General features: G+C 45.1%; 1 protein-coding gene across 2 annotated transcripts; it reads left to right on the forward strand.

Annotated features, from left to right (window-relative positions):
- Window positions 1–5,875: 5,875 nt before the first annotated feature.
- On the forward strand, window positions 5,876–17,420 carry SMIM20 (small integral membrane protein 20). Of its 2 annotated transcripts, none has more exons than XM_080797666.1 (3): window positions 5,876–6,104; window positions 15,873–15,929; window positions 16,697–17,420. In XM_080797666.1, the coding sequence occupies exons 1-3, from the start codon at window positions 5,996–5,998 to the stop codon at window positions 16,732–16,734; spliced, it is 204 nt and encodes a 67-aa protein (XP_080653792.1). In that variant the 5' UTR covers window positions 5,876–5,995; the 3' UTR covers window positions 16,735–17,420. The 2 variants fall into 2 exon arrangements, with proteins under 2 accessions (XP_080653792.1, XP_080653791.1); XM_080797665.1 differs by having other exon boundaries at window positions 5,904–6,104; window positions 16,728–17,365.
- Window positions 17,421–19,597: the final 2,177 nt, after the last annotated feature.

Here is a 19,597-nt window from a genome sequence, read left to right on the forward strand (position 1 = left end):
TATGTGTAGTGATCCAAAGAGGCACCTGCACCCCAATGTTTATAGCAGCAATGTCCACAATAACCAAACTATGGAAACTATGGAAAGAGCCCAGATGTCCGTTGACAGAGGAATGGATAAAGAAGACATGGTATATATATACAATGGAATATTTCTCAGCCATCAAAAGAATGAAATCTTGCCATTTCCGATGACATAGATGGAACTAGAGGGTATCATGCTAAGCAAAATAAATCAATCAGAGAAAGACAATTACCATATGACTTCATTCATATGTGGAATTTAAACAAAACAGAGGAGCATAGGGGAAGTGAGGGAAAAATAAAACAAGGTGAAATCAGAGAGGGAGACAAACCATAAAAGACCCTTAATCATAGTAAACAAACAGGGTTGCTGGAGGGAAGGGGGTGTGGGGGGATGTGGGAACTGGGTGATGGACATTAAAGAGGGCACGTGATGTAATGAGCACTGGGTGTTATATAAGACTGATGAATCACCGAACCCTACCTCTGAAACTAATAATACACTATGTTAATTAATTGAATTTAAATTAAAAACAAAAAAACAAAAAACCCTAGTTCCAGGCTGAGTAATTCATACTTTAGTGAGACCCTGAAGTTCTCTGAGAAAACCAGTGATGAACCAGATCTTTGTTTCCAGAGGTGCTTTGGGTCCTCCATGAATCTTTGGGTACTCCATGAATGAGACAGTTTAATGGTGGAAGGGGACGGCACCCCCAGGCGAGTTAGGAAGCCATGGCCAGGAAGAGCTGATAATGCCTCTAACCAAACCAGCCACAGGGAGAGTGAAGGCGAGAGGGCAGAAGCAAGTGGATCCTGACCTGAGGATTTTCCCAGGCACAGGAGGTTGGAGTTCAACAGAAAGGCTGGTTTAGACACGCAGCTCCTGAAGTTGTTGGGGAGGAAGAATTTACTCTGCCCTTCATGGTCCTTTGAGCTGGAGGAAGAATCAAATTGACATGAGACAGATTAGCAAGAGAAAACCAAATTTAATAGGATAGTTACGGGAATCCACACAGGGAAATCCCAAAGACTGTGAGGGGAAGTGACATAGAAGCTGAGATGGACAGGGATCCAATGACACAGAGGTGAGAAGGACCATTAGCAGGAAGGTGAGAGGAAATCTTTAGAAAACAAAGGTGCCCTGTTATGCAAATCGGTTTCTTAGGTAAAGAAGAATTTATTAATAGTGTTCTTCCTGGTACAGGCAGGCAGTTGAGAAAGAGGTAAAAAAAACTTTTCCTGAATCTGTTAAGTTTAGACTGCCTTTTATTTTTTATTTTTTTTTTAAGATTTTATTTATTTATTTGACAGACAGAGATCACAAGCAAGAAGAGAGGCCGGCAGAGAGAGAGGAAGAAGCAGGCTCCCTGCTGAGCAAAGAGCTGGACGTGGGGCTCGATCCCAGGACCCTGAGATCATGACCTGAGCCGAAGGCAGAGGCTCAACCCACTGAGCCACCCAGGCGCCCCTAGACTGCTTTTTAAAAGAATTTTTTTAAGATTTAATTTTTAAGTAATCTCTACACCCAACCTGGGTCTCAAACCTGCAACCCCGAGATCAAGAGTCAAAGCATCGTGGACTGAGGCTGCCAGGAACCCCTGATTCCTTTTAACTCAAAATAATGTTCATGCTACAGTGAGCCATCTTGGGCCGTCCAGCCCTTGGCCCCTACAAAGTCATAAAGAGATTAGTTAAAACTATAGGGTGCATGGTGTGGTAAGAGGTAAGCCAAGACAGATATTTGGGGAACTCTCTTGGATGTAAAGAACAGATCAAAGGAGAAAAGCTTGAAAAATGATCGAAATCGGAAATATTTATAGAGAGAAGTAGACAGTCAGAGAGTCACAGAGGCTGATAAAAACAGGGAAGTGTTTCCTGTCCTTATTTTCTCATTCTTCAAAGTTCAGACCCAGAGGACCCTGCATTAGATCCCACTCTATTCCAAACCCCAAGCTTCTAGTCTGACTGCCTGCAGAAAGCAATGTACTTTATGAAAATTCACAATATTCTAAAAATACATCAGCCGGGCTGCAGTGCCACAATTAGTGGATCTGCTGTCCCAGGAAACCCTCATCACCATTTTGCTTAGATCAGAGAGCGGATTAACTTTGATGTCTGTCTGAACCCCATGTGAGCCACCACTGGTGGTCTGCTCCCTGCAAGCATTCAATCTTCACAACCAAGGGAAGAAGGAGAAATGTGCCAGATAGGAGTCTGAACCAATTTTTTTTTTTCTCAGTGATTGAGATGAAAATATGCACCCTAGGCCTCCTGACATATTTGACTTGCATCCCGTCTCCTCCTATCCCTTGAGCTCTCTCCCACTTTGCGCAAAGACCTCTCCCCCACCAATCCAAATTTCCTTCGGCTTTGGCAAACATTAGCATAGCTATGAAGTCCCTGGCCCCTTGTCTATGTCATGTGTTGGAGGTAACTGTGGGACTTTCTGCATCTATGAGGTCTTCTGTTGGTATGCAACCGAAATAGACTCTGACAAACTAAAATCCAAAAAGAGTTTACTGGAAGTATATGGGTGGCCGGCAGAATATAATGAACCACAGAGAATCTGACTGCAAGGGGGAATAGAAGAATCTCTACGATAACAAGCAAGTGAAGATAAGCAATCATCTCATCAGGGCATTAGCAATGGAAGAAATCCACTGCAACAGTACTGTCTGTCTGTCCCAGTGTCACCAAATTCCCAATTCTTATTTCTGGGAGAAAAGAAACAGTTGGACCAGGTTGGAATTGGACCCGCACTCAGACAATATGAACTCACTGACTTTGCAAGGCAGAGTACACTGGTGATAATCACAGGTCTCCGGAGCCAGCCAGACTGGATTCGAATCCTGGCTCAGCCATTTAGTAGCTATTGAGCTAGTCATTCTTGCTATGCCCCCAGCTCCTCCCTATGCAAATGAAGAATCAGGAGCTATTATTAGGGAAGGTTGAGGGACCAAAAAGCAATTACTATCCACTGCCGCATCTTATCCCTCTGCCACACTAGAGATGCCATGAGGACAACAGACTCTCTTGTTAATTCACTGCTGGCTGCAGTCACCAGCATTTGAAATGTGCCTGGCACATGGTGCTTGGCTCAGTAAACCTTTGTCAAATACACAAATGCTGATGTTTCCTTTTCGTGTTCCCAATCAACTAGTGCAGTGCTTTGCTGGAGTTGGCACACAATAAGTATTTGCTGATTGAATCTGTGAGTCAGTGGGATCCTCAGAAATGAGGAGAACATGGGGATCAAAGAGATGAACCTATATTTGGTAGGACTCAGTGGCAAACAAGTGCTCGGTAACTAATTATTGGCGTGATGATGCGAATAAGGTGATTATTGTATCTGTATAGATTGTGGCCTGGCTACCGGTCAGACTAAACCCTTTAGATTCACATGAGGGGACAGAGAAGCCATCAGGTTACTTGCCACTTGGAGAGGGGGGTGGTTCATTTGTCCCACATGAGTCCGTGTCTGCCTTGGAGGCGCTGCTGGTGGCTCATGAGGACATCCTGGCTTTCAGGATGTGGGTAGGGCTCATCCAGCCATCCCAGAGAGCTTGTTCATGGAGACAGCCTAGGCTCAGGGAGGAGGAGCCAGTCAGATTAGGAATCATGAAAACCAAAGCCTGGTCCTGGCTCAGCTAATGGTGTGGGACCCTAAGAAGGGTCTCTGGATCTCAGTGACCTGTTCTATAAAATAGGGTCATCCTTGACTTGCAGCTCATAGAATTGTTAAAGCAAATGAAATCACGCTCGTGGTGACTTCCTCTGGAACTCCTATTGTTAAAAAACAAACAGAAAAAACAACTAAACTGGCTTCAGTGAAGAGGGAACCTCATTGGTTCATGTTACTGAGGAAGTCCAAAGGCGAATCCCTTTCAGGTACAGCTGCCTCCAGGAGCTCAAATGTAACGTCAGCAACTGATTCTCTCCACTCCCTAGCTTTCCTTCTGCCGTACTGTCCTCATTCTCAGTCTCTAAATGGTGGTGCCCAGGGATTCCAGCATCCAATCCTGTCAAATTCTCAACCAGATTTCCAGCAGCTGGAAGACACTATGACTGGCTCAACGTGGGTCATGTAGCCAGGAGGATGCAGCGATACTGGGTGATCAGGCCTGGGCCCTGTCCCGATTGATCCTTGTGGTGTGGGAGTTTGGTCAGGCTTGGTTATATACTTAACTCTCAGAGCCGGAAAAAAAAAAAAAAAATCATTGGGGTGCAGGGGGCACTGAGGAGAAGCCCAGTTTCACGGATTGAGATGGGAGAGGAGGGGTTTGCCAAAAGATATTCCGGGGCGATTAACAGAAAGGTAAGCGGAGGCGGAGCTGCTAAAATGACAAAGGCACACTACACCTGGGGTTTTATATCACATGACAGAAAGCATGCATCCCAGCTCCCCTCTCTGCAGGGAAGTCCTCTGTTTTCCCCCTAACAAGCTCCTGCTAGCTTCGGAGTAGCCCCGGCCTCACCCTATAGTCATCTGTCTTCCTCCAGTGAACTTCTGCAGCCCGCAGGACCCTATCACTCATTGGCAGCAAGCTGTGCCAGGTCATTCGTTATCTTTTTATGTAGATGTCCTGTCTCTTCATCCACATGGCAGGATCCCAGAGAGCAAGGGTCACATCTTACTCATCTTGGTGTCCCTCGTCGCACTTTGTCTGGTGTTTGGGGCATGGCAGTTAGTCCATAAATCTGCTGACAGATCGAACACCTGATTTATATGCTTCTGGAACCACAGAGGTACACAGTAGCTTGACTCAACTACGAAACTACAGAGAGAGAGGAAACCTGTGCTCTCCACACCGTTTCTGAAAGATCGTAGATCTTTTCCAGACTCAATAATACTGCTGGGGTCAGGATGAATGTCGTCTTGCTCTCCAGCCTCCAGCTGCTGGTAGTACTCTTATCTGTAAAGGATTGAGTGAAGGCCCAAGGAACCTTACCCTCAGTTGCTCAGTACCTCTGGGTAGCTCATCTGCTCCCACAGCCCACCCGGAAGGATGGAAAATGGGAATCGTAGGAAGGGGAACAGGATGTTTATCCTCAGTGGCCCCCACCCCAGGCAGTAAGGCAAAACCCCAAGGTCCCATCAATTGGACTGGCCACCGGCTCTCTGAGTTGCACTGACCGTATTTATCCCTACCTCATTGGTAACCCAGACATTCAGCAAGAGGGAACGGCGAGAGAGAAGGGGGGGATAGAAAAACGGAGTCAGAGCAAATCTCCTTGTAGTATAGACGTTGAAACAACACTGCTCCCCTGCTACTGTTGGTCCAGAAGTCCCTGTGGCTCCGTTTAGAAGCCCCCTGCAGGCCGTCCTGGGGCAGGCCAGTTGCCTCTTTGTCTCTCCTCTCTTCCAACTGTCCTCAAGGAGACCCAATGACTTGTGCAAAGCCGCGCGGCCAAGCCGGGGTTCCCTGACCTGTAAAATGGGCCAACTGGTATTATGAGGTTTAAATCAGCGAGTCACAGAGAACACGCAGCTTGAGGTAGAAAGGCACTAAAATCAAATGGTGGGGGACGGAGAATGAGGAAGCCTGGCTGATAAAGGAGGGGGTGATAAAAGAGGTCAGGAGAATGGTGCACTTAGGGAGAACGGGGCTGCGGGCTGCGCAAGGGCCAGAAGAGGGCCCGTAGGATCCTGCGAAGCAAGAGCCCCATTCACCACGCCGCGGGCGCTGGGCAGGCGCAACCTCCAACAAGTAAGTGCTGGGGAAGCGGTGAGCAGCACTGACGCCCCGCGCCCGCTCCCGCCCGGCTCCGCCCACCCATAGCCACGCCCCTGGCCCCACCCCTGGCCCCACCCCTGCACGATCTCGCCCCGCCCTTCCCCCAGCCCCGCCTCCAAGGCCCGGAAGCGAAAGCAGCTCCGCCTCTTCCGGGTGGGGTCACGGCCCGGCGGCGCCAACCGCGGCTACTAGTGTGCGGGTTTCTCAGCGGGTCGGGGCAACCCCTTACCCGGCGCTATGTCCCGGAACCTGCGCACCGTGCTCATCTTCGGCGGCTTCATCTCCCTGATCGGCGCCGCCTTCTACCCTATCTACTTCCGGCCCCTCATGCGGCTGGAGGAGTACCGTGAGTGACCTGTGACCCCGCGCGGTGGCCTGGTCTCAGTAACACCCCCTCCCCTCCGACCCACACCTGCTCGTGGGGCCGTGGAAAGAGCTTGGCTCGGGAGTCAGGCACTCCCGGGTTCGAGTCCTGCTGTGTGCGGCTTTGTGACCGTGGACAAGTGTGACTCAGTCTCTCGTACCCTCAGCATCCGCATCTGTAAATTGCTATTTGTAATCGGTAAAATAAGACCCTTCAGTCTCCATTGAGACTCCCAGGTGGTAACGAAAGCAGTCGGCACATAGTAAGTTGACCCTAAATACTAGTTCATGCTCACAGGTAACATTCGCGGAACGCTTACTGTGTCAGGTTAGGCATAACATTGAATCTTTTAATATCCACAACCGCGTTTTGAGGTAGGTATTTTAATGCCCCTTTCACAGGATGGAAAACTGAGGCTCAGCGAGGTTGTATAAGAGGCCCAAGGTCACAGAGCTAGTAAGTTGGAAGGCGAATATTCCAGCCCTGCCCAGTGTATGCAGGGCTTCTCCCACACTCGGAAGCTGGGAATGGTGGTACTGGAGGGAGGCAGATGGAGCCCTAATCTTCCTGAGCCTGAAGGTGTTTTTATTGCACTTCATTTCCACGCCCAGAGACAGCTTTAAGCGGAAATGTTTCAAACCTAAACTGTTAACCTGGGTTTTTGAGTTTTCCTCAGGTCTTTTTCAGATTCTTCTGTCTTCCTTCATTTTAAGCGGGTTGCTCACATGACAATGGTGAATATCCTGGGACTCATTTTCCTCCTTAATCATTCAAGTTCTATCATTCTAAAAGCCAAACTCTCCTTCCTGGAGGCCTATACCTCAGCAAGGATTAGCACTTTGATACATCTGAAACCATCTGTCGGAGAGAAAATATTAGGCATTAGAGGCTCATTTTGTTCTCCAGGAAACCTGAATCATCTTGAAGATGGAAGAGGGCCAGCCCTGCCCCCTGGAGAATATTAGCAGAGGCTGAAAGCCTGGCGATTTGAAGGCAAAAGCTCTGTGTAAACGCTCTGCCCGTTACAAATGCTACAACATTTGGTTTCTGGAGGCAGAGCGTTTTAAGTACACACTCACGTTTCCTGGTAGCTTCTTTCATCACCCAGCATTGAAATGGCCCTGTGCATTCTGCCTCCCAGCCTATGTCCAGGCACCACATGTGGGGGTAGACAGAGGGTGGGATGAAGCCCCGCATAATCTGGTTCCATCATCCTGCCTAGATCCGTGCCCCAGGCTGTCTTCTTAAGGCATCTAGAATTGAACTTGGGACAAGGGGCTGTGCTTTGGGTCCCGCTGGGAAAATTTCCATTATGAAGACTAAAGCGGTGACTCTCTGCTGGGGACGATTTTGTCCCCCAGGGCATGTTTGGTTCTATCTGGAGACATTTTCTCTCATCACAACTGAGGGTGGAGTGGGGCGGTGTGAGGGTGCTACTGGCATCTAGCAGATAGAGGCCAGGGATGCTGCTAAACGTCCACAGTGCACAGGACAGCCCCCACAACAGAATTACCCGGCCCAGGATGTGCATGGGCTGAGACGTGCTCGTCCATCCAGTGATGAAAGTGTGGACTTGTGCCATGTATCCCAAGCACTTTATATATATTAACCCGTGTAGTTTTCACAACCATCTTTGTAGCTGCTGTGTGATTATCACGCCCATTTTATATGTGGACAGACTGAGGTATGGAACAGTTAAGTGACTGTACAAGGACCCACAGCCAATGAGTCAGATCTGGGATTTCAACCAGTGTGCTCAGTCACTTCTAAATCCAACAATGGAGTTTATAGGGCTCAATTTATAAGTTTGGGGGTATAATAAATAAGATAATAGGTATAGAAACACCTAGTATGGTTTATATTAGGCGTCCCATAAAAGTGTTTTAAAAATAAGGAGCCATAAGACAGGGATGTGAGACAACGAGATGTAAGCAGGGCTGTCGGACCTAGCAGTAAACTGGTGTCCCAGCAGGTGAGGTATTTGTGACCAGGCCATGGATGAAGCTGCAATTTGTTTTAGCGCTTGAACCAGTATCTATGTAGCTTCTTTTGCATTTTTTATAACTCGGATTTTAGCAATGACTGTGTACCTGGTACTGTGTTAGGTGCCAGGTGTACATAACCAGACAAGATAAGAGCATTCTGTCCATCTCACTGTCCCCACCGTCATCCAACCCACTTCCCTCACCCGCTCCTTGGACTCTGAGCTGGTCTCCCTGCTTCTGCCAGGCCCCAGCTACTAACTCATTCTCTACTCAGTGGCCACAGTAGTCTTTCTGGTGGTTCTTTTGTTGCTGATTTCTACCTTATTTGCATTTGTGATTAAAGAATGAGGACTGTATGTTTTTGATTCTTTGATATTGGTCAGGATTTGCTTTGTGGCTTAGTACAGGTCAGTTTTGGAAATGTTCCTTCTGTGCTTGAAGTGAGTATTTGCCATCATTGGGTACAGGGTTCTGCATATGTCGATTCCAGACCAAGCTTCTTAATTCTGTTACTTAGGTATCTTTAGGCCATATCATTAGGTGCACACAATAGAGAATATTCTGGAGATTTTTTTTTTCCAATTATCATTGTATGAAGGGTCCCCTTTGTCCCTGCCATTCCTCCCCAGTCCTATTTTATCAATATATGAGTTACCATCATTGTTTTGGTTAGTGTTTTCCTCTTACTAGTTAGTATTTATCCTCTTAGATTTGGCACCTGTCTTTATTTATTTATTTATTTAAAGATTTACTTATTTGAGAGAAAGTGAGAAAGAGCAGGGGAGAGACAGAGGGAGAGGGAGGCAAGCAGACTTCCCACAGAGTGGGGGCCCTGACACGGGACTCTATCTTACAACCCTCAGATCATGACCTGAGTCGAAACGAAGAGTCAGACACTTAGCTGACTGAGCCACCCAGGGGCCCCTTGGCATCTGTCTTCAAATCTCATAACCAGCCTAAACTGGATTTTTTTAACCCAATCTGATAATTTCTCCTAACTGTTGGATTGAGTTCACTTTCATATATGTTTTCTGATATATTTATTTGCCCCGTCTTACCTTGTGTTTTCTATTTGTCTATTTCTATAACTTTTTTTATCTTTTTCTGCAACTTCAAGCTTTCTTTTTCTCCTCTATTCTTTTGAAAGTTCTACATTGTATTTTTATTCTTTCCTGATTACTGTTTCAAGTTAGTCAGTATCTTTATCGTCCTAGGGAATATACAAAGACCTGGGGAGAATGCCTTGGTCCTCGTAACACGCCACTGTGTGTTTATTCCTCCCTGGTCACTTAGTACCAGCAGGGTTTGTGCACTCACTGATGGTTTCTCTTTGCCTGCATTCTTTACTCACCAGGCTCTACATCTCACTCCTTTCCACTGTCTTTTTTCTTCATTCTGAGGTGCATCTGATAATATTTCTTTCAGGAGCGTTTGTCACTGGCAAGTCATCCTTGTTTGTCAGAAAAATGTCTAGAACCTCCAGTTTTCCCCACGGCTGTTGAGAAAGTCTGTTGTCATGCCATTTGCTCTTTGAATTTGATCGTCATGCTTGCTTGAATAAAATAATTCCGCAGCCCTCTGCTGTCCCCAGCGTCTAGCCCGTGGAGGCTTGTGGAAGTATTTTAATTGGGAGAGTGAGACGATCGGATCCACTCTTACTTGGAGTCAACAAGATTTCCAAATAGAGGAAGGTTGTACTTGCTGTGGTCACAGGAGAGTCGGGAGAGGTGACTGTAGCCCAAACCAGTGGTGATTATAGGACTGGGGAGAAGTACTGAATTGCGGAGTTGTAGTTAAAAAGTGAACTCCACAGGGTAAGGGAAGAGACGAAGGAGAATGACAGTTTCCAGGCTCCGGCAGTAGAGTAGATGATGGCACTGGTCATTAACTAAGAAACGCAAGAAGGAATTGGTTTTGGGAGTGAGGAGGATGAGCTTGTTCAGAGGAAAGAGAGCCATCGAAGGAGATGGATGGAGAAGGAGTGGCCAGGGCAAGAGGGTTAAAACCAGAAGAAGCTGCAGTCACAAGTCCCATGAAAGCAACTCTTGATGAAGAGGGTTATGGTCAGCAGGATTGGAGACAGATAAGAAATAGTCAGTAGATTTATGAAAAAGAAGGTGAAGAATACATTCAGTGGTTTTGGTGGCGGGCAGAGAGCAGGCTGCTCCGCGCAGTTAGCTACTTAAAGGTGTTTGTATGGAGAGAAGAATGATAAGAGTGTATTTGCAGCAGGTCAGAGGGCCTAGGGAGAGTTTTGTTTTAGGGAGACATGGGGCAGCCAAGAAGGCTCTGAACAAAGAAGAATGAAGATAATCCATAGAGTGACAGGTAGTAGGGGATCTTGCGATCAGGTGGCGGAAAGCCTTGGACTGAAGGCAGGACACCTCTTCCACCAGCTCAGGAGGAAGGGCAGGTACGGATGCAGCTAAATAAAGGTTTGATGTTGGGAATTTGTGGGCACTTCCGCGTGATGACTTCCATTCTCGTAACACAGGAAGTGTGGTCATCTGTGAGTGTGAGAGGCCCAAGAGAGGCCTCTTGGAAGGAAGACAATGTTTCTCTTCTTGAAACACTGTCTTCCCTGAGCTGCTTTGACCACCCCCGCTGCCAGTCATCTTGCCTTTGCTCTTTTGCTCCTGCCTTTCAGCCAGTCCTTCTTAGCCTCTCTTGTTGGGTCTTCCTCTCCCGACCATCCTTCATACGATGTATTCCCCAGGACTCTGGGCAGACCAAGGAGAAGGCCACAGTTCTTGGAAGTGCAGGACAATGTAGGCCAGACATCCGGTCCTGGAGAAGTAGGGCCTGTGGCTGGCAAGGGAGGAACCCACGTTCCCATGTTGGGCCCAAGGGTCAGGTCAGCACTGACCCTTTACCAGAGCCAGTCTGACTAATGCTGGTGAGCCCAGACACGGGCCATGCAGGCACATCTTGAGGCAGCAGGGAAGTAGGGGAAGGCTGCTTAGATAATATAAAATCAAGGCAATCTTCTGTGCCTTAAAAGCAGGCAAGCTGCTCTGACAAGACTGCCTTATTGGATTTCATGTTGACATTCAGTGTGATCTTCAGCTCTTGCACTAACTCAGCCAGACTTTCCTAAGTGTTACGGGGATGACAAAGTCAGTTCTGCACGTGACACTTGAGTCCAAAATGAGCCCTGGGGAGACGGCGTTGGCACTGGTGGTCAGCAAGCCTAAACTGGAAGTATGGGGACAGTTCTGCTGTGTTCCTGGAGGGAATCCCAGGTGATGTTTTTTAGCTTTCATCCTGCTGGCACTGCGTGGCTTGTTGGAAGAGCCCCCATTTCAGGGAGAGTACAGCTGCTGTAGCTCAGAGCCTAATCTGGCTTTGTGTCCTAGAACTAGACTGTGATCCTGAATATGGCCTTTTAAAAATAACATGTATTTTATACCAGCCTGTGAGATGAGACAGAATAGGATCACTTTCAGTGATCCTGTTCATTTTTAACTTTAAGTAGATGCACAGAAGCATAAAATCCTGAGTTTTGCCAGAAAACCCATGCTCCTTCCATCGCCTCACTTAGGTGACTTGTCCAAAGTCACTGAGCACGTTAACTGCTGGGTGGACACTAGAGCCTGACTCCCCAACCTTGTCTGCTGCTTAATGATGCCCTGTTTCTCATGTCTTGAAGACAGCACAGAGTGTGTACTAGCAGAGGGAAAGGCTGCACGGGATCTCGGGATTGCCGTGAGGGGACCTCAGTCCTTCTCCCACATGGTCGCCTTACTGCTGCACCTTCTGGCCCAGCTGGAAGTCTGTTGTACAGAGTCGGAACAGGGTTGTGAGAAATCGCTTGACCTGGGAATACTTCTTAACTCAGAAGGGCATTTTCCCTATGCCATGCCAGGTGCTGGAATATGCTTTTTATTTCTTTCACTGGAGAGTCCAGGGCAGTACAGGGACAGTCTAAAGTCTTATTTTCTAACTGGCATTACAGAGCTCCCTGGATTTAACCAGACTCTCTGATGAGGAAGCCAAAGTGTTTCTAGTGTTGGGAGGAGTCGGTGCCTCCATTGGCCCTTTGGTCCCCCTCAGCCACTGGTTCACACTTGCCACCACGGCTCTTGGGTCCCTTCTGCCTCTGGTCCTGGTTGACCCCATCCATAGGCAGACAGAGGACATTTCTAGGTAATAGCAGCAGAATGGAAACACTGAACAAGTAATTTTTAATTTTTTTATTTACTGTTTAAAAAGAGATCCTTTGAAGTAATCAAAGTTACGTGAAGTACGTGAGATAATCACGAAACAGTCACAAGGAAGTGTAAGGACTTCCTAAAAACTTGTTTTGCAGTTTTGTATTTCAGTTATTAAAAAAAAAATCCAAACCAACAGAAAAGACCTAAGAATAGTACGATAAATCCCTGCTTATTTGTCACCTAGATTTATCAGCGAACATTTTGATGCATTTGCTTCCCCCAAAGTGCTGTGTTACAGATTTGTACATACCTGCATACATACACATATACATACATAATTACATATACGTATAATTATTTCTGTTATTTTGCTGAACCATTTGAGAGTAAGTTCAGGACTCTGTGAGCTTTCCTTCCCAAATGCTGCAGCCTGGATTTCCTAGGAACAAGGGCATTCTCTTACATAACCACAATGCAGTTAACCAAGCCAGGAAGTTTAATATTGACACAATGCTATTATCTCATATACAGTCCATACTCAAATGTTGCCATTTGCCCAATTACTTCAGGTTTCAAGCTGCTTTTATTTTTAACTAACTGTGACCAAAAGGAGACAGCGGGGAGAGGTCCTGAGGCCATTGTCTCACTGGGCAGGGCGCCGGGGTCCTGACCTTCTGCACCTGCTTTTGGTTTCTAGATGCCGTTCCTGCGCTCAAGCCTCAAGCCCTGGTGCTCAGGCAGTCAGCTGTCAGCGGGCGCTGGGGAACACTGTCTTCCTTTGCTGCGTGGTTGTGGATGTGAAAGTAACAAGTCACACAGTAGAGCTGTTAGACAGTATGGACATTTAATATCAAGATATGTTTTCATTTCCAGAGACTTCAAAATTATTAGGTGGATTACATCACTTCAGTTGGAGAATCAGCCCGCCCACACGCATTACTAGTTTTAATAATAATAACACTTTGGCCCTCTGATTAGAGATAACGATCCTCAATTAAAACTACAAATCACACCACTGCCTTAGCACCAGGGGGCAGAGTCGGGCTTGCTGAGACACTGGAGTGGGGCCTTTTCTAACGGGCATTAGGAAACTCCAGGCCCAGTATTGCCTGTTTGCGTCTTAATCATTTCACTCCTGATAGAAACATGCTCACTACTGAAAAGTCAGTAATTAGCTTATCCTGACTTGTTCACATAGGTAAACCTCTGACTTCAGCATTGCTCTTTTCCTGAGGTTTCTAGACACTTGCTGTTTCTTTAATGATAACAAAATAAAAACTTACTGTCAACTTCAACAAGACATACTGCTAAATCCGGAGGGACTAGTTTGTTTTCCTTTTAGCATATTCCGCATTCACAAATTATAAAGTGCCTTTTTGTTATATCATGAATTTATATAAGACTGCTTTTGCTTTAGAGTATTTATAAAACATTAATGGATTAAAGAACCAGGGACTGTAGATAGGATGCTAATACCGGTTATCACTTGATAGGAACTAGTTCAGCAAATCGGTTTAAATTGGCTGTCCAAGCCAAAAAAACGGAGGTGGTTGCATAAGGACAAGGATTATAAAGAGATTATGGTCTATTTTAAATAAATCCTTAGCCTCTCTTGAACCTCATTAGCAATTAGCAAGAAAGTGTGAAGACAGGGATTCCTTTCTCTTCACTTGGTTTTCTGTTGCATTGTAAGAGGTTAGGATACAATTAGACATTCTGTCCTTGCTATCAAAAGTCAACTTCCTTTGGTGTTTGGCAGTCTGCCAGTGTCTTCCCAGTACCCGCCTCTTGGAGAATGTGTTCAATACATCGGCTGTCTGATTTTTCTTAGATCTATGGTTAGAAAGCTTGCTGGCAATTGATTATTATTTTAAAAACTCACCTCTTCCAGGGGCACCTGGCTGGCTTAGTTGGTTAAGTGTCTCACTCTTGATTTTTGGCTCAGATCTTGGTCTCAGGGTCGTGGGATGGAGCCTCACATTGGGCTCCACACTCAGCCCAGAGTCTGTTTGTCCTTCTCCCCCTGCTTCTCACCCCGCTGGCGTGTGTGCATGCTCTCTCTAAAATAAATAAATTCAATCTTTAAAAATAAAAAAAAAAACTCATCTCTTCCAAAATGCTGGCAAATGGACCTTTTAGGCATGGAAAAGCGTATCTATTTTTGTTCCTGGCACTATAGATGGCAGTGTAGTCTTTCACTGGTTGGCATTTTCTAAGAGCATATCTGAGACACGTCCGTACTTTGAGACCTTACATGTTGACAGTATAGGAGGGCTCAATCCTACAGGAGTTTAATGTCTTAGGAAGTGAGATCACCTTTTGTGTTGGATTATTTTAGAAAATCTGACACCGGAGAGCTCCATTATCCATTCTAGATGGAAGAAGCCTTTTGGCAAAGCTTGTCCTGAGGGTCTTGGTTATCACTTACCTGCTACTTTCAGAAACGCCCAGGGAAACCATCGGGCCATTGTCTGTAATGGGCTTCATTATGCTGTGTCTTCCCTCTGTCTGTCTTAGAATTAGATATCAAGATTCACATAATCCTTATTGACCAGTGTTTTATTTGCCAAAGCAAAACTTAGCATTGATAAAACTATCAGGTAGGTCACTTAGGATTGACTTTCTGTCACATCACTGGAGAAGTGAGTTCAATGAATATTCGATTTGGCAAATCGCTGTTCCTGTACCTTTATGCTTCTTATAACTTTATGAGAATCCAGAGGCCAGAATAAAGGAAACAGCCTAATATTAAATAAGAGCTAAATGTGGATTTCAAGAAACACTGTCAGCCTGATTAAGACAAAGGTCTGATTACAACATTTAATTACTATAATTTAGTAGTAAACATCCTTTGGCTCCAAGTCTTTCCCCTAAAAAGTCACCATTTGTTTGTCAAGATACTTAAAATAATAAGTCTTTGTTTTCACAGACCTATGGTTTATTCTAAACCACTTAGAAAGATGTGTCAGAATGCTTGAAGCCCACAGACATAAAATGCCCAATTTCTCTTGGCTCTTGCCTGTTGGACATCTCCAAAGAGATGGGCTGAGCTGCTGTAGCTGGAACACGCTTACTAATTGGCACAGCACCTGCAATCAATTAGGGAAGCTTCAATTATCCAAACCAAAGCCACCCACCCAAAGATTAATTTTCTGCTCTATTTCCTATCAAAAACATAGCATATTTAGCTCTGGGTCTGGTCCTTCAGCGGAGCACATTTGAGACATAGAAACTACATCGTTTTCTTGTTAATTGTGCTTGTTCCTTCAATTCAGCAGCCTTCTCCTCATAATATCACGCCCACCAGTTCTTTCAAAATTGTTCTTTTTCTGTTGTTTTGTTGCCTTTCCAAAATGCTGAGATCACTGAGAAAAGATGTTAGTCGAGAGCTTTTCTTTTGAAGTACAGCTTTCTTTGCTCTTATTGAAAATACCCAGTCTTTCTGCTCTGTAGGATCTGACGTCCATAACCTAAAAGCTTTGAGTATTTGCGTCTTGTGTATATTGTTTCCAAATTGTCCCATGTCATTGTCCCACATAAATAGAAAGATTTCCACCACCACGGCCCACCCCCGACCTTTGTAAAAGCAGTTTTTCTATTGTGTTTTTCAGAGAAGGAGCAAGCCATAAATCGAGCCGGTATTATTCAAGAAAATGTGCAGCCGCCAGGTAAACTTAGAAATCAAAACAGAATCGCATCTATGCCATTGTGTGGGGTGTGTGTGTTTGCCCTGGGTGGAAGAAATCTTTTGAGTGCAGAGGCTGGCGGGTGATTGTGCCTTTCATTGCACAGAAGTTGCTATTTTATAGGAGCCACCCCAAGATTTATTTTTAACAGTTCACCCCGAAATACGTTTTGCGAGTTGGCACATTCCTCTTGTGCATTTGATAAATGGGCATAAAAATGTGACAGGTGTGCGATCGAATATCAAGGGTGAATGGTTGTCCTTTAGACCGATAGACCAAGCACCTAGTTAAACCCTGCCCGCGTGGGTATAAAGGCTGTTTACTTAAGAGCTATTTTAATTGAGGCAGGATTCTGCTTTATTCCAGAAGCTCTGAAGTTCCCTTTGTGGCTGAAATGGTTAAGTTACTTTCAGATGATCCCAGTTGGGTGAGAAGGAGAGGTTTCCAGTTTATTAACCAAAACTCTTGTAATCTGAGGCAACTTTTTTTTTTTTAATGATTATTTATGTTTTGACTAGGCCAGATACATAGCTTCCTGTTGTGGGGCAATTTGTGAGCCATTTAAGTCTCACGGCGGCCACGGCTGCCCAGCCGTAGCATCCCAGGCTTCCGGCAGCTTGCCCGCACTGTCTCAAACTACATGGAAATTGCACAACTCAATTCTGATGTCATTTTGCTTGTTTGCAGTTGAGGGAAGTGGTAGGAAGTTTAAAAGCGAATCCTGTTTTGATTCATCTTTCTTTCTATAGGGTTAAAAGTGTGGTCTGATCCATTTGGCAGGAAATGAGAAGGCTATCACCACCTCGATTATGAAAGACATCTTCATGCTTTCCATTCTGCTGCAAGTACAATAAATCGCCTCACTGCAGAAGGACGGCTGGAGAAGAAAACTCTGCGAAGCTGGAAATAAGAGTACTGTGCACAAGGATTAATATTTCCCTTCTTAAGTATCAAAAGAACCCTGGAGCAAATCACACCATTAGGGAGGTTTTCATGATTCGATTTACTTTCTAAAAATGAAGCTCTCTCACCCAGCTGTGGTTGGAGGAGATCTACTTATTATTCAGTCTCTACTGCTTTCCCAGCCAAGCTGTGATGTGAATGCAAGCAGCCAGTAGACCTGGGAAGATCCTAGTCTGTCTTGCCATCCTCCAAATAGGAAATTTCAGTGAAAAGCCAGCGTGCTGAGCAGCCTCATGGGGCTCTTTGGAAACATTAAAGTTGATAAAACTCTGAGGACAAGGTACGTTGTACTCTTTAAGAATAACCAGTTCAGCTTAGCCGTCTTGTTGCCGCATGTTGGGAAAGAAAGAAATATGAAGCAAGTTCAACCCAGTGACTGTGCATGCATAGTAGAAATCAGTGTTGAATTAACAGAAGTGAAAATATGTATATTAAAAGGATCTATTTTTAATTCACAGTGGTGGTGTTTTTTAAATCCTACATAAACTCATTAAATCACACTAAGAAGCACTATTTGACTAGATTCTATTTGATAAGATATTCGACTGTGGCGTTTCTCAGTTTGTGTTCAAGTAAACATTTTAAAGGTAAATAGCAAATTTGTCGAGGCATACTTACTGGTTGCCGTGCTCTACCAGCTTTCTCACCAGCCGCTGCAGAAACGAGCGTGAGAATTCTTTCTTTCTTTCTCTCTCTCTCTCTCTCTCTGGTGCTTTGTCTGGCCCCTTACTAGATTATATGCTTTTGAAGAGACACTTCTTTTTCTTTTTTAGATTTCCCAGAGTGCCTTGCACATTACTGTGGGTTCTCTTTAGATGAGCTACCTGATGACATAATTTTATTATTGTGAACTGGGAATTTGCTTAATGGACAACTGACAGAGTTACGTGATTACTGTCAAAAAGAACTCAGGCATCATTTTTTTGGTAGACATTCCCTAACATTTAATTGACTTATGGCTAATAACCCAATAAAAGAAGTTGACTCATTCAGGGTATATTTGGCCACTATTTTCCTTGGAGGAGGCACCAGGAAGTTGTGTAACTTAAAGTCTGGCATTCTGTGGGCGCTTAATTGAGATTTCTTTATGACGGAGGCAAGCGCATGGACCATCTGCTCTCGAAGATGTCGTCGAGAACTCTGGGACCTCGCCTGCCTGTTTGGCAGATGGAACAGACTCCGTTTTTTCTCTTCAGTGGGATCTTTGTCCTGGCTTTGACCCTGCCCTTGGTACACCTCTTTGTAGAGATAAAAGGAACTCTGTCCTGCTCAGCTGCCTTGGTGTTTATAAAAGGATCAGTCTTCATGTTGTCAGAGGTGTCACCTCGGACTCTGCTGCCCAGGCTTGATGAAAGCTGGACTGTAAGAGATGCTTCTCTTGGGGACTGCCTGACGGCCTTGGAGTTCATCCCCGAGGTGCCCCGGTGTGCCTCCAGGACAATAATGGAAGCTCTTGGAAGAGGGATCTTGGTCAGATACCATTAGGAAACACAGAGTTAAAGCAAACTTGGCCTGTTTGCTTCTAATTTGATGATTTCCAAGAGAGGCTTACCATTTCTTAAATGTATTTGATCACAAAATATTTTTCATGGATTATCTTCTGGGATAACATCCTTTTGGGGAAATCTTTCTCTAGATCAGTGGTTCCCCAACTTTTGATCTCAGGACCCTTTAAAACTCTTAAAATTTTTTGAGGACCCCAAAGTGGATTATGCCTGTAGGTACTATATTAGAAATCAAAACAAAATTTTAAAATGTTTATTAATTTACTTAAGAATATTAATAACAAGCCCATATAGAATGATATGACACATTTTTATGTGAAAAGTTTGTTTTAGAAGATAAAAAATAATTCTGCAAATTAATGTCTGGCATAATAGATTCTCTTAACAGCTAGATTCTAATATTTGCTTCTGCATTTGATCTGTTGCTCTATCATAAGTCCTATGGCCTCTCAAAAACCCCACCATACACACTCATAAGAAGATGAGAGGAAACAAGGCAAGATAGCTGGGGTGCCTGGGTGGTGCAGTCAGTTAAGCGACCAGCTCTTGGTTTCAGCTCAGGTTATGATCTCAGGGTCTTGGGATGGAGCCCCGGTGTCTAGCTTCATGCTCAGCAGGGAGTCCGGTTGGGGATTCTCTCTCTCTCTCTGCCCCTCCCGCTTCTCTCAAATGTATAAATAAATCTTTAAAAAAAATAAAAGGCAGGGCACCTGGGCAGCTCAGTGGGTTAAGGCTTCTGCCTTCAGCTCAGGTCATGATCCCAGGGTCCTGGGATTGAGCCCTGCATCGGGCTCTCTGCTCGGCGGGGAGTCTGCTTCCTCCTCTCTCTCTCTCTGCCTGCCTCTCTGCCTACTTGTGATCTCTGTCTGTCAAATAAATAAATAAAATCTTTAAAAAAAAATAAAAGGCAAGGGAAACACTTCTGCACTGTTGGTGGGGATGCAAACTGGTGCAGCCACTCTGGAAAACAGTATGGCGTTTCCTCAAAAAGTTAAAAATAGAACCACTATGACTCAGCGACTACACTACTAGGTACCTATCCGAAGGATACAAACAGTGATTCAAAGGGGCACCTGCACCCCAATGTTTGTAGAAGCAATGTCCAGAAGAGCTAAAATATGGAAAGAGCCCAGATGTCCATTGATAGATGAATGGATAAAGAAAATGTATTATATATAATAG

This window comes from Martes martes (assembly GCF_963455335.1).
Source record: "Martes martes genome assembly, chromosome: 2".
Classification (NCBI taxonomy): domain Eukaryota; kingdom Metazoa; phylum Chordata; class Mammalia; order Carnivora; family Mustelidae; genus Martes; species Martes martes.

Excerpts from the sequence above, each read along its gene's own strand:
- SMIM20 (XM_080797665.1), top strand. The coding sequence starts at position 5,996 with ATGTCCCGGAACCTGCGCACCGTGCTCATCTTCGGCGGCTTCATCTCC. Across the intron at positions 6,105-15,872 it reads CATGCGGCTGGAGGAGTACC|AGAAGGAGCAAGCCATAAAT; the intron begins GTGAGTGACCTG and ends TGTGTTTTTCAG. Across the intron at positions 15,930-16,727 it reads AGAAAATGTGCAGCCGCCAG|GAAATGAGAAGGCTATCACC; the intron begins GTAAACTTAGAA and ends TCCATTTGGCAG.